At 38.8% G+C, this 15,790-nt stretch overlaps 1 protein-coding gene across 1 annotated transcript in view; it reads left to right on the plus strand.

The window, feature by feature from the left end:
* The first annotated feature begins 2,025 nt into the window (after positions 1-2,025).
* The window catches only part of VPS50 (VPS50 subunit of EARP/GARPII complex), an 80,259-nt gene continuing 66,494 nt past the window's right edge, over positions 2,026-15,790 (plus strand). The window contains exons 1-4 of the mRNA XM_021551762.3: positions 2,026-2,185; positions 4,450-4,518; positions 11,286-11,408; positions 11,983-12,054. Of these exons, the coding sequence (XP_021407437.3) occupies positions 2,153-2,185; positions 4,450-4,518; positions 11,286-11,408; positions 11,983-12,054 (297 nt within the window). The 5' untranslated portion in view covers positions 2,026-2,152. The remainder of the gene's footprint in view (positions 2,186-4,449; positions 4,519-11,285; positions 11,409-11,982; positions 12,055-15,790) is intronic.

Here is a 15,790-nt window from a genome sequence, read left to right on the forward strand (position 1 = left end):
CCATTAAACAGCTGATAAAGAGCCTTACTAATTTTTTTTCTTAGCACTTTCAAGCCTGTAACTTTTCTGTATTTTTTTTTCCTTAACATAAGTATAACTCAGCAAAGAATGAATTCCCTTTCTCTAAGCAACACACGATGTCGAGTGCCTAGAGACATTTTTGAAATGAAAATCCTATGGCTAGAGTGGACAGCTTACTACAGTTGTTAACTGCTGATTTTTGTTTCTTCTCCATTACCTTACAACTGTTTAAATTAATATTAATGTAGGGTTTGGATTTTGTCCAAAGCTGTCACCCACCATACAAATCAGCAGCAAACTGGACAAACCCTCCCAGAGCTGTGCAGTAACAGTTTGCAACAGCAAATATTAGCAGTGACAGAGATGGTTTATCCATACAAAACCACACAATATTTTTCACTAAACAGCACTTAGGCAGACTATTATGGATTGACAAATATTAGGCTAGACTGTATTCTGCTTTGTGCAGGAGCAACTGGTAGGAAGGAATTGCCTCCCCCTCACTATGTGCTAGGAGCAGGGGTCCAGCAAGGTGCTAAACTCCCTATCAGAAGGGATGAACACCCAATTTTTACCTTAGTTAAAGAGAGGTGAAAACACCCAGATGTTTCCAGGTCCGATATAAGAAACATAAGGGTTATTCCAGGTTAAAGCAGAAGTACAGTGATCCCACCAGAAATAATATCACCACCTGACATATGTCAGGAGATGAAGAGGGTATTTCACATATTCCCAAAATCTTTCTGGCTCCATTGTCCTGCCCACATGATTGTTGTTGTTCAGAAGCTGCTTAATCCACCTAACTGTAGGTTTGATATATCAAATTGCAATCTTTCATAAAACCTGGATTAGAAATTATTATCTACTTGATTTCACCATGTAACAAAATATTGGTCATAGATGCTAACTAACTTCTAACTGAAATAATGGGACCTTTAGCATTGGAATAAAACTTGTATTGGCACTTTAAATGCCCCATTGTGTCCTGTAATTTCCAGCATTTGAATATATTCTTGATGTTATTAATATACTGCAAGTTTTAAACGAACCCACACAAATGTGCATATGAAAAACAGATTTTCTTTTCAGGAGACTTGTAGCTTGTGCTAGTTGTTAAATGGCATTTAGACTTAATACAAATCAAACCTCCCTCTTGAATAGAATCAACTACATTAAAGCAACACTACTTGCAGCACCAACATTCTGCAAATTTTCGTTACTTTATTAATGAGAAGTAACTTTGTTGTGTGCTAAACTTGTTCGAGGTTTTCCACAAAACAATTACAGGGTATTTCCAATGGCAGCCAGAAAGTACAGAGCTCCTGCCAAGGAAAGCAGGGCGGGACCATGGCTCCCGACCCTCCCTTTGTCAGTGTGTTGTTTCACAGACACCTGCTCCTACCTGCCCTGCCCTGCACCAGCACAGCAGCAGCTGGGCGCTGAGGGACAGCACGATCGGGAAACACGCCGAGCTGACCTATGTGCCCTCCAGAAGGAAAAACCCCTTTTTCTGCAGGCACAGCCACGCCACAGGGGATGGAAAAACCCCTTTTTCTGCAGGCACAGCCACGCCCCAGGGGATGGAAAAACCCCCTTTTCTGCAGGTAGTCAAATCGCCGAATGCTGCCTCCACTCAAGCAAAGACTGTAGGATAAATTATTTATTTTCTCGTGCTGGCATAAATTAGATTTAAAAAACCATCTGGTGAGTTTTGGTGTGCGTGGTTTTTTAAAGCTGCTATCAATACAAGTAAATAAGCGTGACACAAGCCTGTTTTGCCGACGCAAAACTACATCATCACCCGCCAACAGGCCAGACGCGCTCTCCGCGTAACGCCCGAAAGAACCCGAGACAACCAGGAAATTCTCTCCAGCTCGCCGCGTTTCACCCCCTGAGCTCAGCACACCCAAAGCTACACAGGTCCCAGTGCCCAAGCACCCCGCCCACCCCGGCGGCCGGGCCCGCCCTGCCGGCCGCGCTGCCGGGACTTGTAGTCGGGCGGGCCGGCGGGGCACTGCCGCTCCCAGGGAGCCGCGGGCGGGCGCGGCAGGGTCAGGTGGCGCCCAACATGGCTCCGCCGTGCCGCGGCGCCTTGCGCGGCCGCTGAGCGCGCTCGGGCGGCGGGGCCATCATGCAGAAGATCAAGTCGCTGATGACCCGCCAGGTGAGCGGCTCTTCTCGGGGGGCGGCGGGGTACCGGGGCCGCCGTGCCCGGGCGCTCCGGGGAGCCGCCGGAGTCCTGCCGGGGAGGGAAGGCTTGGGGCGTGCGGGCTGCACGCCATCCGCCGTGTTTCTCTCTTGCGAGAAATGGAAGCGTGCGCAGGTGCCAGCGCGTAGCTCGTGTCACAACAGAGACATGGTGGTTGAAGATGACAGGGCGGGCCCCTGTCAGTTTGCTTTTTTGACATATAATTTCAAAATTGTTCTGTAACGTAGCTTTGTCCGGCAGCAAATGCTTTTTGTCCAAAGGGAGGCGTAGCTGAGAAGGTGCCAGGGTCATATTTGGGTGGGCACATAGAGAGTGTGTGCCAGAGCACTCGGTGTGTGTCTGTCAGCTCACTGCTGTCTGCTACTTGTACCTGTTGTCTCCAGGATTATGTAGATCTAAGCCTATGTTTGGACCAATAGTTCTAAGATTGAGAGTAATTTTAAGGAAGTGTGTCAGCAGAACATTCCAGTTACACACATAAGATAACCCTGAAGAGAAGCCTGTTTATTTGTGTCTAATTGGAAAACTTAAAAAAATCACCTATGTCGCCCATGTCAGATATTCCGGATAGCTATAGAAAATCATGGGAAAGTCAGAAGCTTTTTTTCCCCCTAAAACTATGCCCTCAGAGTTGTGATCCTTATGCAGGAGGCAGGTCTTAAAAATGAACACTTGTGTGAAAGTGGAACGAAATCTGTTCTGCTTCAGTAGAGGGTTACATTATTTGTTTTCAGTTTGACTAGGAGGAGTGCTGGGAGGCCTGCCCAGTGTGGATGTGATGTTTTCTGCAAATGATAACAACTTAAGCAATTTTCAGTCATTTGGAAGGATTAGGTTCCATTTACCATTTAATAAGTGGAACCTTTTATTTCTTCTGGATCTAAGTCACTAGAACTGCATATTTTTGAGAGGACTTGGGACGATTTTGTGTGAAGTATAAGAAACTGCAGTAGTTGCTTTGCTTGTTCTTTGAATTTCTGATGCGTAGAGGTGAGTCATCTTTGATGGTGGCAACTGCAGTGGGAGGATGTTTTGAAGTGACGTGCAACAAAATCTGAGAATCAGAATGGAGAGGTTTTGCGTCTTGAGAGGATGAAACAGTTGTCAAATGTAGTAGTTAGCACTGAAATTATGTACAACACTTCATCAGTTTCATAGAATAAATACAAACTTTCTCACCATAAAGTAACATAGTACTTGCAGAAGTCCTTTTAGAAATAGGTACCAAGGACCAGAAAGGGCTTGGAAAAAATACTGTTAACATCAATCACAAGAGCAGGGGGAAATTCTGCCTGAAACTTGTGACTTACAGGAACACACTGAAGTTTCAAGAGAAGCTGGAGTTAGAGCCATATCTGAAACCTGAATGTGTAGATTAATTTCTGCCTAGGGAGCTGGCAGAAGATATACTAAGCAGCCTGTTATGTGGTATTGCTTCTTGAAATGGTGAGTTGCTGTTTCAGGTTGTCAGAGAAGCTGTGGGTGCCCCATCCCTGGAAGTGTTCAAAGCCAGGTTGGATGGGGCCCTGAGCAACCTGATCTAGTGGAAGGTGTCCCTGCCCATGGCAGGGCTTGGAACTGCCTGATCTTTAGATTCCTTCTAACCCAAATCTTTCTATGAAAATTGTGAATATGTTTGATATTCAACAAACATACATGCTGTTTATGTGGCTATATGTGTTTTAAGGAGTAATAATTATATAAAGAAGCTAGTGTGGATTATACAACCTTTTCACATAGGGAAAGCCAGGCCTAGTAGTGGAATATTGCAAGTAGAAAAATATGCCATCAAGCAGAAATAATCTTGCAATAGAGTAGCTGGCACCTAACTTGAATTCAGTGTTTTGATTCCATTAAATCCTTAAGTTAATGGAACAAAGTATGCTATGTTTTTTGGAGACATGCTCATTCTAAAATTTAAGATAACATCTGGACATTGACAGGAGAGTGTGAGTGAGTTTTATAGAGAAAATGTTAGTGAGCTGTACTGAAAAGGTACATATTGCAGAATAAAACTGGAAATGCTTATACGTTTGTAGAGCATAACTTATATACCAGTGGTCTTGCTTAAATGTTTCTAAAATAAGGTCTTAGCCTTCCAGCTACATGTCAGAGTATTCATTACGGGACCTGTAGATACCTATGAAACATCAGGTAAGACTTGATTGTAAGATACATAAAGGAATCAAACTTAACTGATTATTAAAATTCTTTTAAAGGGTCTAAGAAGTCCTCAGGAGAGTGTTAATGACCTCAGTCCTATTGAAAACTTTCGGACTCTTACTAAGGTATGATACAACACCCCTCCCCTCCCACTCCCTTTGTTTTTAATTTTTCATTTTATAGTTAAATGACACTTAGTTGTATCTTCATTTCTTCCTTAACACCAGCTTTACTGTTGTTCTTTTTTCAGTTTTATTTCTTGCTGATAGTCTTTTAGAATGTTTTAATGGAAGAATTAAGAACTGTGAGACAAATCAGTTCACCAACTCCAAATGAATTTGTGTGAATTTTTTTTCTTGAAACTTTTCAGTTGTCACTGGATGCTGATCTTAATATTATTTAGGTTTCTTGCTGGAGTGAATTAAAAAAAAAACGAAGAAAAAAGAAAAATGCCTTTTTGATTTTTACTTTGGAAAATAGATGCTGTGTAGATGGCCTGTATAGTTCTAGTCTTAACATTTAGTTTCTTCATGGTTTTGGTGCTGTAAGTGTATTTTGTAGTTTCATATTTTAATCTTCAACATACATAATTAACTTAATGTTCTACTTTGAAAGTTAAATCTTTATGATAGCAGTAGTCTTTGGTATTTTTTTGGATCTCACTATTTAAATGAAGCTAGCTCACTGTCATCTCACAAGTCATACTGCATAATGTGTGTGAGGGAACAATTGTCACAATAATTGGCTGTTCCTTGTTCCCTGTTGATCTGACAGGAGGATTCACAAGACTTCTATGGTTGTTGTCTATTATTTTCTATGACTTTGGTCTTTGCCTTTAACCATTAAAATACTTAAATTACCGACTTGAATTTAGATGACCTATTTTACAAAAGTTAAAAAATCAAACTGAAAGACCCTTTGTGTTTCTTTGTCTCTCCCTTACTGTGTAATATGTTGCTTGTGCTGAGGCAGATCAGAAAATTAGCATTGCTGTCTATTTCAAAAATCAAGTAAGAGTGTCTGAATTGGTATATTTACTTTACACTTTATTAAACAGTGGCTAATATATTGATATCAACGACCAAAAGTATTCAGTTGCAGCAATGTTGAAAAAATTGTCACATCTCCATCACTTAAATTTCACAATTGCAGATTCCTGCCACTCCCTGAGCAACCAGTTTTTTGCCAAGTTGTCTCTCCTGGTAAAAGTAGATGTAGGGTGTCTTGGCTGGATTTCCATTCTGTAATGGTTTGATATATGTCTGATAAGTCTACACTGTGTAGTGTAGACTTATCAGACATATATCAAACCATAGATGTTTTTATTTAACTCATGAGTCATTAAAGTCTCAAGCTGTTTTGATGAGAGAATGGTTATGATGCTGCACTTGCATTGTCACACCTCCATATTCAAATTGTTATCTCCAGACTGATTTAGGGCAGATGTTACTGAAAACTTCAAAAGCTGCATTAAAGCTATACAGAAGTATACAGAATGAAAGGCTGCAGGGTCAGCATTAATTAGGGCCAGTATGAATTACTGGTAAAAGGACAATCTTTGTCTAACACTGGTTAGACAAACTCATGTTTTTTGAGATGAGGGACTACCACACTAGTTTGGAGTTCAAATGGGAAATAATGGAGGACAGGAAAAAAAATATGCTGACATTCCATCCCCAAGGGCAAAACCAGCAAAATTCTTTTGGGTCTTGATATCTGAAAGTGTTAATTTGCTGACTGTTTGCTGACTGTGGCCAGCATGATGAAGTGATGACTGTACTCCTCAATTTTTTATTTTCAGGCAATGAAATTGTTAGGCATTTGGACATTTTAGTAAGTGCCTGGTTGTATTCACTCAGGTTAACTGGTTCTGCAACTAGTTTGAAAAGGTTCCATTTCTTATTATATGAAGGCAAATCACTAGCAAACTTGCTTAACTTGTTAATACAGACTCATGCAGCCAACTCACTCGCATAGGGAAGTATCTCAGTAGGAAATAAGTGTATAATAGTTTGAGTCAGATAAAGTCTCATAGAGAAGCCAAATCTGAACTGCAAGGCTGGATATAGCAGGTTGCCCAGAGAAGTTCTGGATGCCCCATCCCTGGCAGTGCTCAAGGCCAGCTTGGATGGAGCTCTGAGCAAACTGGTCTAGTGAAAGGTGTCCACAACAGGAAAGTTGGAGCTAGATAATCTTCAAGATCCTTTCCATCATCCTCTGATGATTCTTTGATGATTCTATGATATCTAGAAGAGAAAGTCATTTGTAGAAGGACATAATATTTATTTTGACTGAGATGCCTTACTTCATTGGCATACCCTGATTACCCAGAGAAATAAATTATTTTTGTTATTGTTGTTTCCCAAACTGGTAACAGTTTTGTTAGCAGATTCTGTCACAAAAGGCTGATGTAGATATTTTACATGCTTGAATTCTAGTGTGGTGGTTAATGGTGAATTGACTTTGAATTAGGTTATGTTTATTTTGATGATAACCAGCTCATATGCAATATACAAATAGTATTTGACTTTGTAGCTTATCAGGGTAAATAACACTGAGATTTTTAAAAAATGTTTTTCTTATAGATACAGGATTTCTATTTTCCAAGCAGTAGCTGAGTGCTTTTTAGGAGTGCATTAAGTAGTAGTGTGACTAACATATGTTCTATGGATAGGTTTTGTTCTCTCCATCAGGAGAGTTGTTTTCCAAGTATAATGTTTGTTTTGGAAGAGTGAGAGCTTTTTAGTAGGTATCAAAAGGAGGTTCTGAGCATTTTCTGTGAAAGATAGGGTATATCACAAACTTCTCTGTGGTACTGCCTTCCCGAGCTGGAGAAAGGGGAGGGAGGGGTAGGGAGGAAAAGCAAAGTAAGTTTATAGATATGGTTATACATTGTATTTTATTATATTATAGGCATTAATTGTTAAATAAAACACATATAGAAATATTAGATTGTTATATATATATAGTTATATATATATTATTAATATATACTGTTATAGTATGATATAATTTATATACATTAGATTAGATATTAGATAAAGATTCTTCACCAAAGGGTGGTTGAGCACTGGTACAGGTCTCCAGAGAAGTGGTCACAGCACCAAGCCTGACAGAGTTCAAGAAGCATTTGGACAATGTTCTCAAGCACATAGTGTGACTTTTGGGGATGGTCCTGTGCAGGGCCAGGAGTTGGACTTGATGATCCTTGTGGGCCCCTTCAAACTCAGTGTATTCGGTGATTATAAGACAATTATAATTTCTAAATATATATTTTTATATAGATAGAATTCAAATATTGTGTTTGCGTGTGTGTATACAGATACATATATAAATGCTTTAATACTTGTATTTCACAGTGGTGCAGTGTTGCAGTATAGCTGCTTATTGAATCTGTTGAGCACGGCCCTTATCCTGATATTTAGGATTGGATTTTAGCACAGATGTTCAGAATGGAGGGATATAAATCAGCAGCATATTCATTGGTGTGTTTTTGGCTTATGACAGAAAGGAAGGCAGTGTCCAAATCAGTACAGCACAGACTTGGCCCCTGGTAATCTCCAGATAAAAGTGCATAGGCTGTTGTGGAACTTCAGCTTTTAACTAGATTAGAAACAGTTCATAATTTTTTTCCCTGAGTGGTATCAGTTAACTTTTTTCAATATCTTCACTTCCCAGTCTTTTAGGTGATAGTGACTGGAGTGCAGAAAGTGTTTGCTTCTACTCCTTGCCAGTAATGCTTCATTCAACAGAGCAATATTGGTTTTGCTGCTACAGGCAACATAACATACAAGGAGAGTGGGAGTGTGATGCACTGGGAAATAGCTATGTAGACATATAAAACTTGCTGAACTGCATTTCAGATGAATCTGCAATGAGATGACTCTTCTGAAAAGCATTTCAAGGAATTGCCACAGGTTTCTAGACTGTAAACTCCTATTTCCATAGAACAGAAAGACAAAATGATGTGAGAAAGATGCAAGCACTTTTGTTTAGTGATGGCTTCTTCGAGCATGCAGAGCTGTCAGACTTCTTTTTCCTTCTTCCTTTTCCTTCCCAGATGCTGTCTTTCATGGATCTATTTAGGTGACATAATGAGACAGACCTGCCGCTGAAGGTTGGACTAGTGGTAACCTGACAGGATAAATTGTTTTTCCATGAAAGTATGGTCCTGAAGTACTGGGGAAAAAAAAGGTGCAATTGGCACCACAAGTGATGTGAGTTGTAGGTAGGAGGTGAAGCCTCTTGCTGAATAAAACTCTGGGAAAATGAGTAGCCTGTGAAACAGTATCTTACCAGGCTGTGTTGGCCCATTATTGATTGGAGAGTTCCTACTGCTGAATGCATGTGTTAACCTGGTCAGGTGGATTAAAGTGAAGATTGTGGGGTCCACCTTGCCAATATGCTGCTCTTCTGGACCTCTTGTGTATCTAATTAATTCTGTTTAGCAATGGTGAAGTTCTCTGCAAGGGTATTATCATGAGCTTCCCGCTGTCGCAATTTTTGACAGGTTTTTCTGTTCAGAATAGCACTCGGAATTGCTGAATTAACGTAAAATGTAAAATTATAAATGTGTTTTAATGCTGACTTTTTTATTTTTAAGGAAGATACTTATATGGCAATAGCTAGACAAGTTTTGGGGTGGAAAAATACCTTGACGGATTTAATAGAGCGTCTCTGTTTCCTTCTACTAAATGTATGAGTGCCAAGTCCACAGAGTTAAACCGGCCCTTTGCCAAGACCCCTGAAACTATGGGCTTATTTCTACATAGTAAAATTGTTTTTGTGTATCTGATTGAAAGGATGAGGAAAATGGAATATCAGCAAATAAACTCTATTAGGGATAATTGCCTCCTTTAGTGGTGAGTGAATAAATTTGCCTTCCCTATGTTGGTTATTTCAAACTACTGGAGCATGATGTGCTGAAAGGTGCAGGTTATCATGGTAGAAAGTCTGGTGTCAGATAATGTAATTTATTGGGGGAGCTAAAATTTATCCTCGAGAGTTATAACTAGACTGCTTTTCTAGAAATAAAATGAACAAGGTAAAGAAAAACCTTGTCATTTAATAAATATTTTCCTGAATAGTGTTTTGGCAAGAAACACTCAGATGAGTGATATTTCTGAGACAGAATAAAATGGTTTCTTAGCAGTTTTCCTAGGCACTTCCTGGGCATTTCCCATCAAATCCAGATTATGTGTCCATAATGGCTTTCTTAGTGCATCTTTAGCAGATGTCAATCACCACTGACGTATGGTATTGAGATATTTTTTCACCAACATGACAAGGTATCAGTAGTCCAGAATTTCAAATGATCCTAAGCATTTCTTCTTTGGTTAGTTTTTAATCTTTTTTTCTTTTAGGAAACAGACATGCAGGAACTTGTAGGCAAATACTGGATCATAAATTCAGTTATTCCTTTTGCAGTGGTTCAGTGGACCCTGTTGCCTGTCTTGGATAATTTTTAATTTTAGTTTCATATTGGTAAAACTCAGTGTACTGTAAGGTTTGAAACTGATTTACAGTGGGGTGTACATTATAGAGCTACCATTACAGATATATAACGATATAACTGTATTATTTCCTTGTTTCTCTCGGTCTCTCGGTGCTGTCCATGTCCTTTCTGTGGTTGTGCGCGGTTGCTGCGTTCCTGCGCTGGTGGCAGTGACTGCATCAGGCGTTTCAGGGGGAGCTCGGAGGCGCCTGAGGGGCAGGAGAAGGTGGCTGCCGGAGGCTTTGCTCCGGTTCCGGTGGCTCCTCCGTGGTTTTCCTCCGTGCCCCGCTGCCCATCCCAGCTCGGAGCCGCCCGCTGCTGCCCGGCCGCGGCCCCGCGGTACCGCTAGCTGGTGAAATAAACCTTTGAGCTCTTTGTGGTGAAAATACCAGCACCTTGTTCCACTGGAGTAAGTCAGCACTGCTGGGTGGCTCAGGGTCATTATGGGACTCTTCAGTCTGCTGGATTGCTTCACCAGAGTTTAATTTCATTATCAAGCAATTTGATCCATTTTATCTATACTTTTGATGAAAGAATGTTCTAGCAGTTCTCCCTTTGGAGTCCCTGATAAAGGATTTTTCATTGTTTTGAGTGAATGACATCCAGTTGAAGGCCAGTATTAGCTGCAAAGTCCAGTGCAGCAGAGGAAGAGGAGGTTCAGGCTCAGTCCTTGGTTTGCTTCAACCACTGGAGGCATCTGGGTTGTCAGGGAGATCTTCCAGAGGAGATCATGACAGCAAGGAGGGGGATGCTTATCTCTGGAATATTAGCTTTCAAAAAGCTGACAGCACGTCTCTGCTCAGACCACTGTGCACAAGTCTGAGAGCTGTTAATCTTGTGCAAAGAAGGCAGATCTGTTCAAGTTTTACCTGTAGAAATCAAGTGTTTAATGGCATGACTTTTACTTCAGTGAATGTGAGGGCTGAACTGGAAAGTTATGCATTTGTAATGACACTATTTACCTGTCATTTACAAAGAGGGTTCTTCTGTTTTAAAAAATTCAGGTTTTATTTTTTTTTTTTTTGTGCATTTTTTTCTCCTTCTGGAGAAATAGTCTGCCAGCTTATTTTTAGTTTAATACTAGTCTGCCAGTTTATTTAGAATTTCTAAAGGTAAGGAGGAAGAAACTGGACTCAACATGCAGTTGGTGCCATAAATCAATGAAGAAGTGTTTAAGTGGGCTGCAACATTGACGTCTACACTGTTTTTTGAAAAGTTTTCAATGTCTTGCTCTCCCTAGTGGAAGTACAAGCAACAGTGTACTGTACTTTCTGTATTTTGCCATTGTTTCTTGTGTTAATGTTGGAAGTAGCTTTTGAAAGATGTTAGTTTTGTTAAAACATCATTCTTCCTGGAATGTGTTATTACATTATGGAAATTCTTTTTTGTTTCGTGCAGGAGGAACTCAGAGAACTACATGAAGAACCAACTGATCCTCAGGCACAACAAGAAATAATTAACAGCATTGAAGAAGTTTATTTTTCCAATGACTCCTTTGATATTGTGAAGTATGAGTTAGAGGTAAGCTGTCATCTTAAAAGAAAAATGGCAACATAGCACAAAATGAAGACCAAAAGCATGCTTGTTTCAATGAGCTATTTTTTGTTTCTTAGATCTTGTCTTAATACAACACTGTGTTCCCCTATGTCATCTTGCAGTTGTGTGCAGCTTCTAGCATAGAGTATTGGTGCATATATATAGTATATAGTCTCTTAATGTAGTGGAATGTGCTAACAGGCATTTTGTAAGTTAAACTGTATTGAAAAAGTCAAGATAGCTGAGGAACCAAATCTGTTCTATATTTTGTGTATTTTTTTAGCAAACTGACAGAGACAATTTCTGTGATAAGGTGGTTGTGTGAATACATATATTACTTTGAGGTAATTATAATATTACATGAGGCAATTGTGATCATTTGTTGTATATCTTAACACTAATTTATTTCAGTATCCATAATTTGAAAAAATGGATTAATTCTGCAGATTAGATTACAGAAGCCATAAGAATGTTTCTTTAATGAAACTGATTGCCTAGCTAATGCTATGTGTGATTTAAAAACCTATAATTTCTCACTGATTTTATTATTTAAATGCAGAGGCTTCCTCCAGTACTTAGTCTTCAAGAACTAGAAGAGTACACAGACAAACTAAAACAACAGCAAGCTGCTGTAAGTAATGTTTTTTCCTCTGTACCCTGACACAATTTGTTGTCCTGTCTATAAGTCTAGCAAGAAGTATAACTGAAAAAGATTTGATTTCTTAATGCATTAGATACTAAGTATTTTTTAAATATTGTTGTGTGCCTTTATAGTGGAAAGTCATCACTAAATCATATAATCACATGAAATCATGGAAGTAAATCTTAGTATTAAGTATTGTAACAGAGACCAAATGTGCTAACTATTTCTTTAGAAACTTAACTTTTTGAATGTTTATCTTGTAATGTTCAACACAGTGCTGACTAGTGGAGTAGTATCTTTTTGAGGGATTTCTGGCAGTGTAAGACTTAAAATGTTTTAAAAACTCTCTTTGAAGATGGTATTTTCTCTTACCTTTCATTTGCCAATATATTAATTGTTCACAAGGGTTTTTAGTGAACACTGATACAGAGTTATTATGTAATAAACCAAATGAAATGCAATGAGTAGCAACTACGAGGAATGAGGAGAAATTGGAGTTGCAGCGTTTGAAAGGTGCTTGTTATGTTGTAGACTCTTATATTTTCTATTAATGTATTAACTGTTGTTCCATTACTCTTTTGAGATGGATAACACAGTACAGGAAACAAATCTGTTAACTGTGGCATTTGGAGAATATCTGCAAGTAAAATAGAAGTAATGATCCTAATTCATGTCTTCAAATAAGTGAAATGGATAGGATAATCTTGCATTGTTAAGAATACATAAAGAAGTGCCTTCTGCATTAAACTGCTTTCCCCATAACATTCCTATGAAGTTTTATGAAAGATTAGTGAGAAGTTGAGGAAATTAATATTCTATGTTTCTTACCAAGATTTATAAGGAAAGAAGTTGGAAGTGAATGAAAGACAGTAATTTTTTTGCTTGTTTTTGTGGTGGTGGTGGTGGGTTTTTTTTTTAAATTTTAAAGAGGCCCTCTGGTGGTGACCTTGTTTTGCCAGGAAGTGCTCTCAAGCTGAGACAACTTCAGTGAGATATGCTGCATAATTCTGATATGTGTTATCAATATCTTGGCCATTTTTTGCTTGCAGGATGGGAACTGGCTGCAGGTGAGGGAGTAGTTTCAGGGCATGGCTGCTGCTGAAACATTTGAACTGGAAAGTACATGCATCTAATGAATAATAGGGGAAAGAACTGAGCAGAAGGCTTCCAGTAAATATGGCCAGATGTGTCTTTCTTTTAGAATACAAACAGGTAAAAACTCTCAAAGCTAAAACTTTTGACAAGAAGTGTATGCCCAGTTCTTCTCTCATCAACTTCCCCAGTCAAGATTGGTCCTTGCTTATTTATTTCTTAATTTCATGAAAATGTGTTTCTGGTATAGGAAGGAATTATTTCCTCCTTGAGTATGTGCCAAAGTGCTAAAATTTCTTATATACTGTATTTAATGTTCTTATGTTATATTTTCAGGTAGAGTGTGAGAGACTGTTGCATGTTTGCTTCTTGTGTCTCAGTTGTTACCCATTCGTCTTGTGATAGGTCATTTAGAGAACTGTCTGCCTTAAAGGATGTTAGTGTCTTTCATGGAAGACAAAACTGCAGAATGTTGTATGTTGTTAGTTCAGTCCTAAAAATATTTTAATGGTAAATAGATTATTAGAGGATTCAAGAAGCCTGTTGACATATTACACAATGGCTCTGCTTTTGTAAAAAACTAAATACTGCCTTTTTCACTTCAGTGTATGGACCTACAGCTGGCAGAGGAATTTACAATAATAGTTTGGAGATAATACCACTTTCTAAATTTCTCTAATGCAAAGCAATTATATGATTGAATTACAGGTACTGGAGCTCTGATCTTCACTGACTTGCTGCTTTTGCACAGCTGATCTTGGTCATCCTGTTGTTTTCAGGGTCACTATAGACTTACTTTCTGTAGTTTTCTCATTAGTTTTCCATTTCACTGGAAGGATCCCAACTTGCTCAAACATTTTTTAATATATGTACATAACCACTTTAATTTGTAATCATCTTGATACAGACAATTTGGATTAGAAAGGCTTTTTAGTTTTATGTCTGTTAGACTTAGTTTTAATTAGTAGTCTAATATCCTTAGCTATGTTGTTTTTTTCTTCAGGAGATGACATATTTTTTACTGATGTGATTAAGAAAGAGAAAATTGTTTGTCCCTTCAGCAAATGTTGTTGGCAGGCTTTGAAAACCACGGTCACATTCAGTGCTAGCAGCTGCAGTTCAGGATTCCAAGATTTAGCACAATTGTATGGAACATGCCAAAAGGGGTGTGACAGTTTGGAAATAAATGAAGTTACTGAGGATAGTATTGCTTATCTGAAAAAATATCTGAGAGAATAGCTTGGAACCTCAGAAAGAAAAGTAGTATCACTAAGTACTGGGAAAGAAAGAAAAGTGCCTGTGGCAGGTGCTTCTCAATGTTGAGGTCATTATTAGACAAGGGAAACGGAGGACTTGGAAAACAAAAAGTGTAAAAACCAAAAAGAAATGTATCTTTTATTCATGTGCACTGCTTGACAGTACTAGAGCATTGAATAACTAGCAGGTATATCCATGTCCTGAAGTTTTTTACAGGTACAGAATGAAGAATATGTTGAAAAAACAAGGTGAAAATTTCACAGTGCATAGACTGTGGAGCCCCAGGGTCATGCAGACTTGTGTAGCATTTAGTTTGATAATATCCTATCCTGACCCCACCTCGCTCTGGAGTGGTTCTTCTGCTGTCCTACAGAGGAAAGATTTATTAGTTATGGAGTAACTAAAAGGTTAAGAACAGTTCAGTTTTAAAATTGTTCTGTGGTTCTGGCCTGCTTTTGATATGGAAGGAGGAAGCATAGCTGGGTATATGCCCCTTGTCCACATTGCCCCTGATGACATTGGAATACTTCAAAGACCATTTATGTGCAAGTGCTCTTCCAGAGGATGGGATTGAGCTGGTGGAGCCAATATAAGATTGTTACAGGAATGCTGATTGAAGAGCTCAAATTTCTGCTATGTTTGCCTAAGAAGTCAAGTTTATAAAAACCTCTTTGTTTCTCTTTGCCAGTAGTGCATTGTGGGCTGGCTGTCATAGCCAGTTTTATTTTATTTCCATTTCTGGGAGTATTGTTCCCCGAAAAGAATATAGAGCAATACCAGTCATTTCTTTGTTATGTTTGAAACCATTTCTTAAATATTTTTAGTCCCTGATGAAAACCAAAACTAAATACACTATAAGTGCTCAAGCTGGCATTTATAAGACTGTTACTGTTGGATTTCTTTTTAAGCTTCTGTGTTTGTGGACAAGAGATTGATTAAGGTAGCAACACTCAGTTTTTAAATTCAATACAGACAGCAGCTCTCAGGAGCATTCTATTTAGAATTATACTCAGAGCAGTGGAGAAAATTTTAAAATATACATGTTCTATGTACTAAAGAAAGGGTATAATATGTAGAGGATGCATATTCATTTTGACATCGTTTTACTTTAGTGCAGTATCAGTCTCAAAGGTAGGTGTCCTTATGTTGAATGTGTTGTGCTTTGACTCTAGATGGCAATGAAGTATCACACAGCCTCCCATTCACTTCTCTGCCAGTGGGATGCGGGGGGGAGTATGGGAGGAGTAAAAGTGAAAAAGCTCATGGGTTGAGAAAAAGGCAGATAATAGAGAACAAATAGCTAAAAAGTCGGTAAAGCAAAACAGGGAATTAATTCACTGCTTTTCATAGGCAGGCAGCTGTTCAACCTTCTCCA

This window comes from Lonchura striata, chromosome 2 (assembly GCF_050655825.1).
Source record: "Lonchura striata isolate lonStrDom1 chromosome 2, ASM5065582v1, whole genome shotgun sequence".
NCBI classification, from domain to species: domain Eukaryota; kingdom Metazoa; phylum Chordata; class Aves; order Passeriformes; family Estrildidae; genus Lonchura; species Lonchura striata.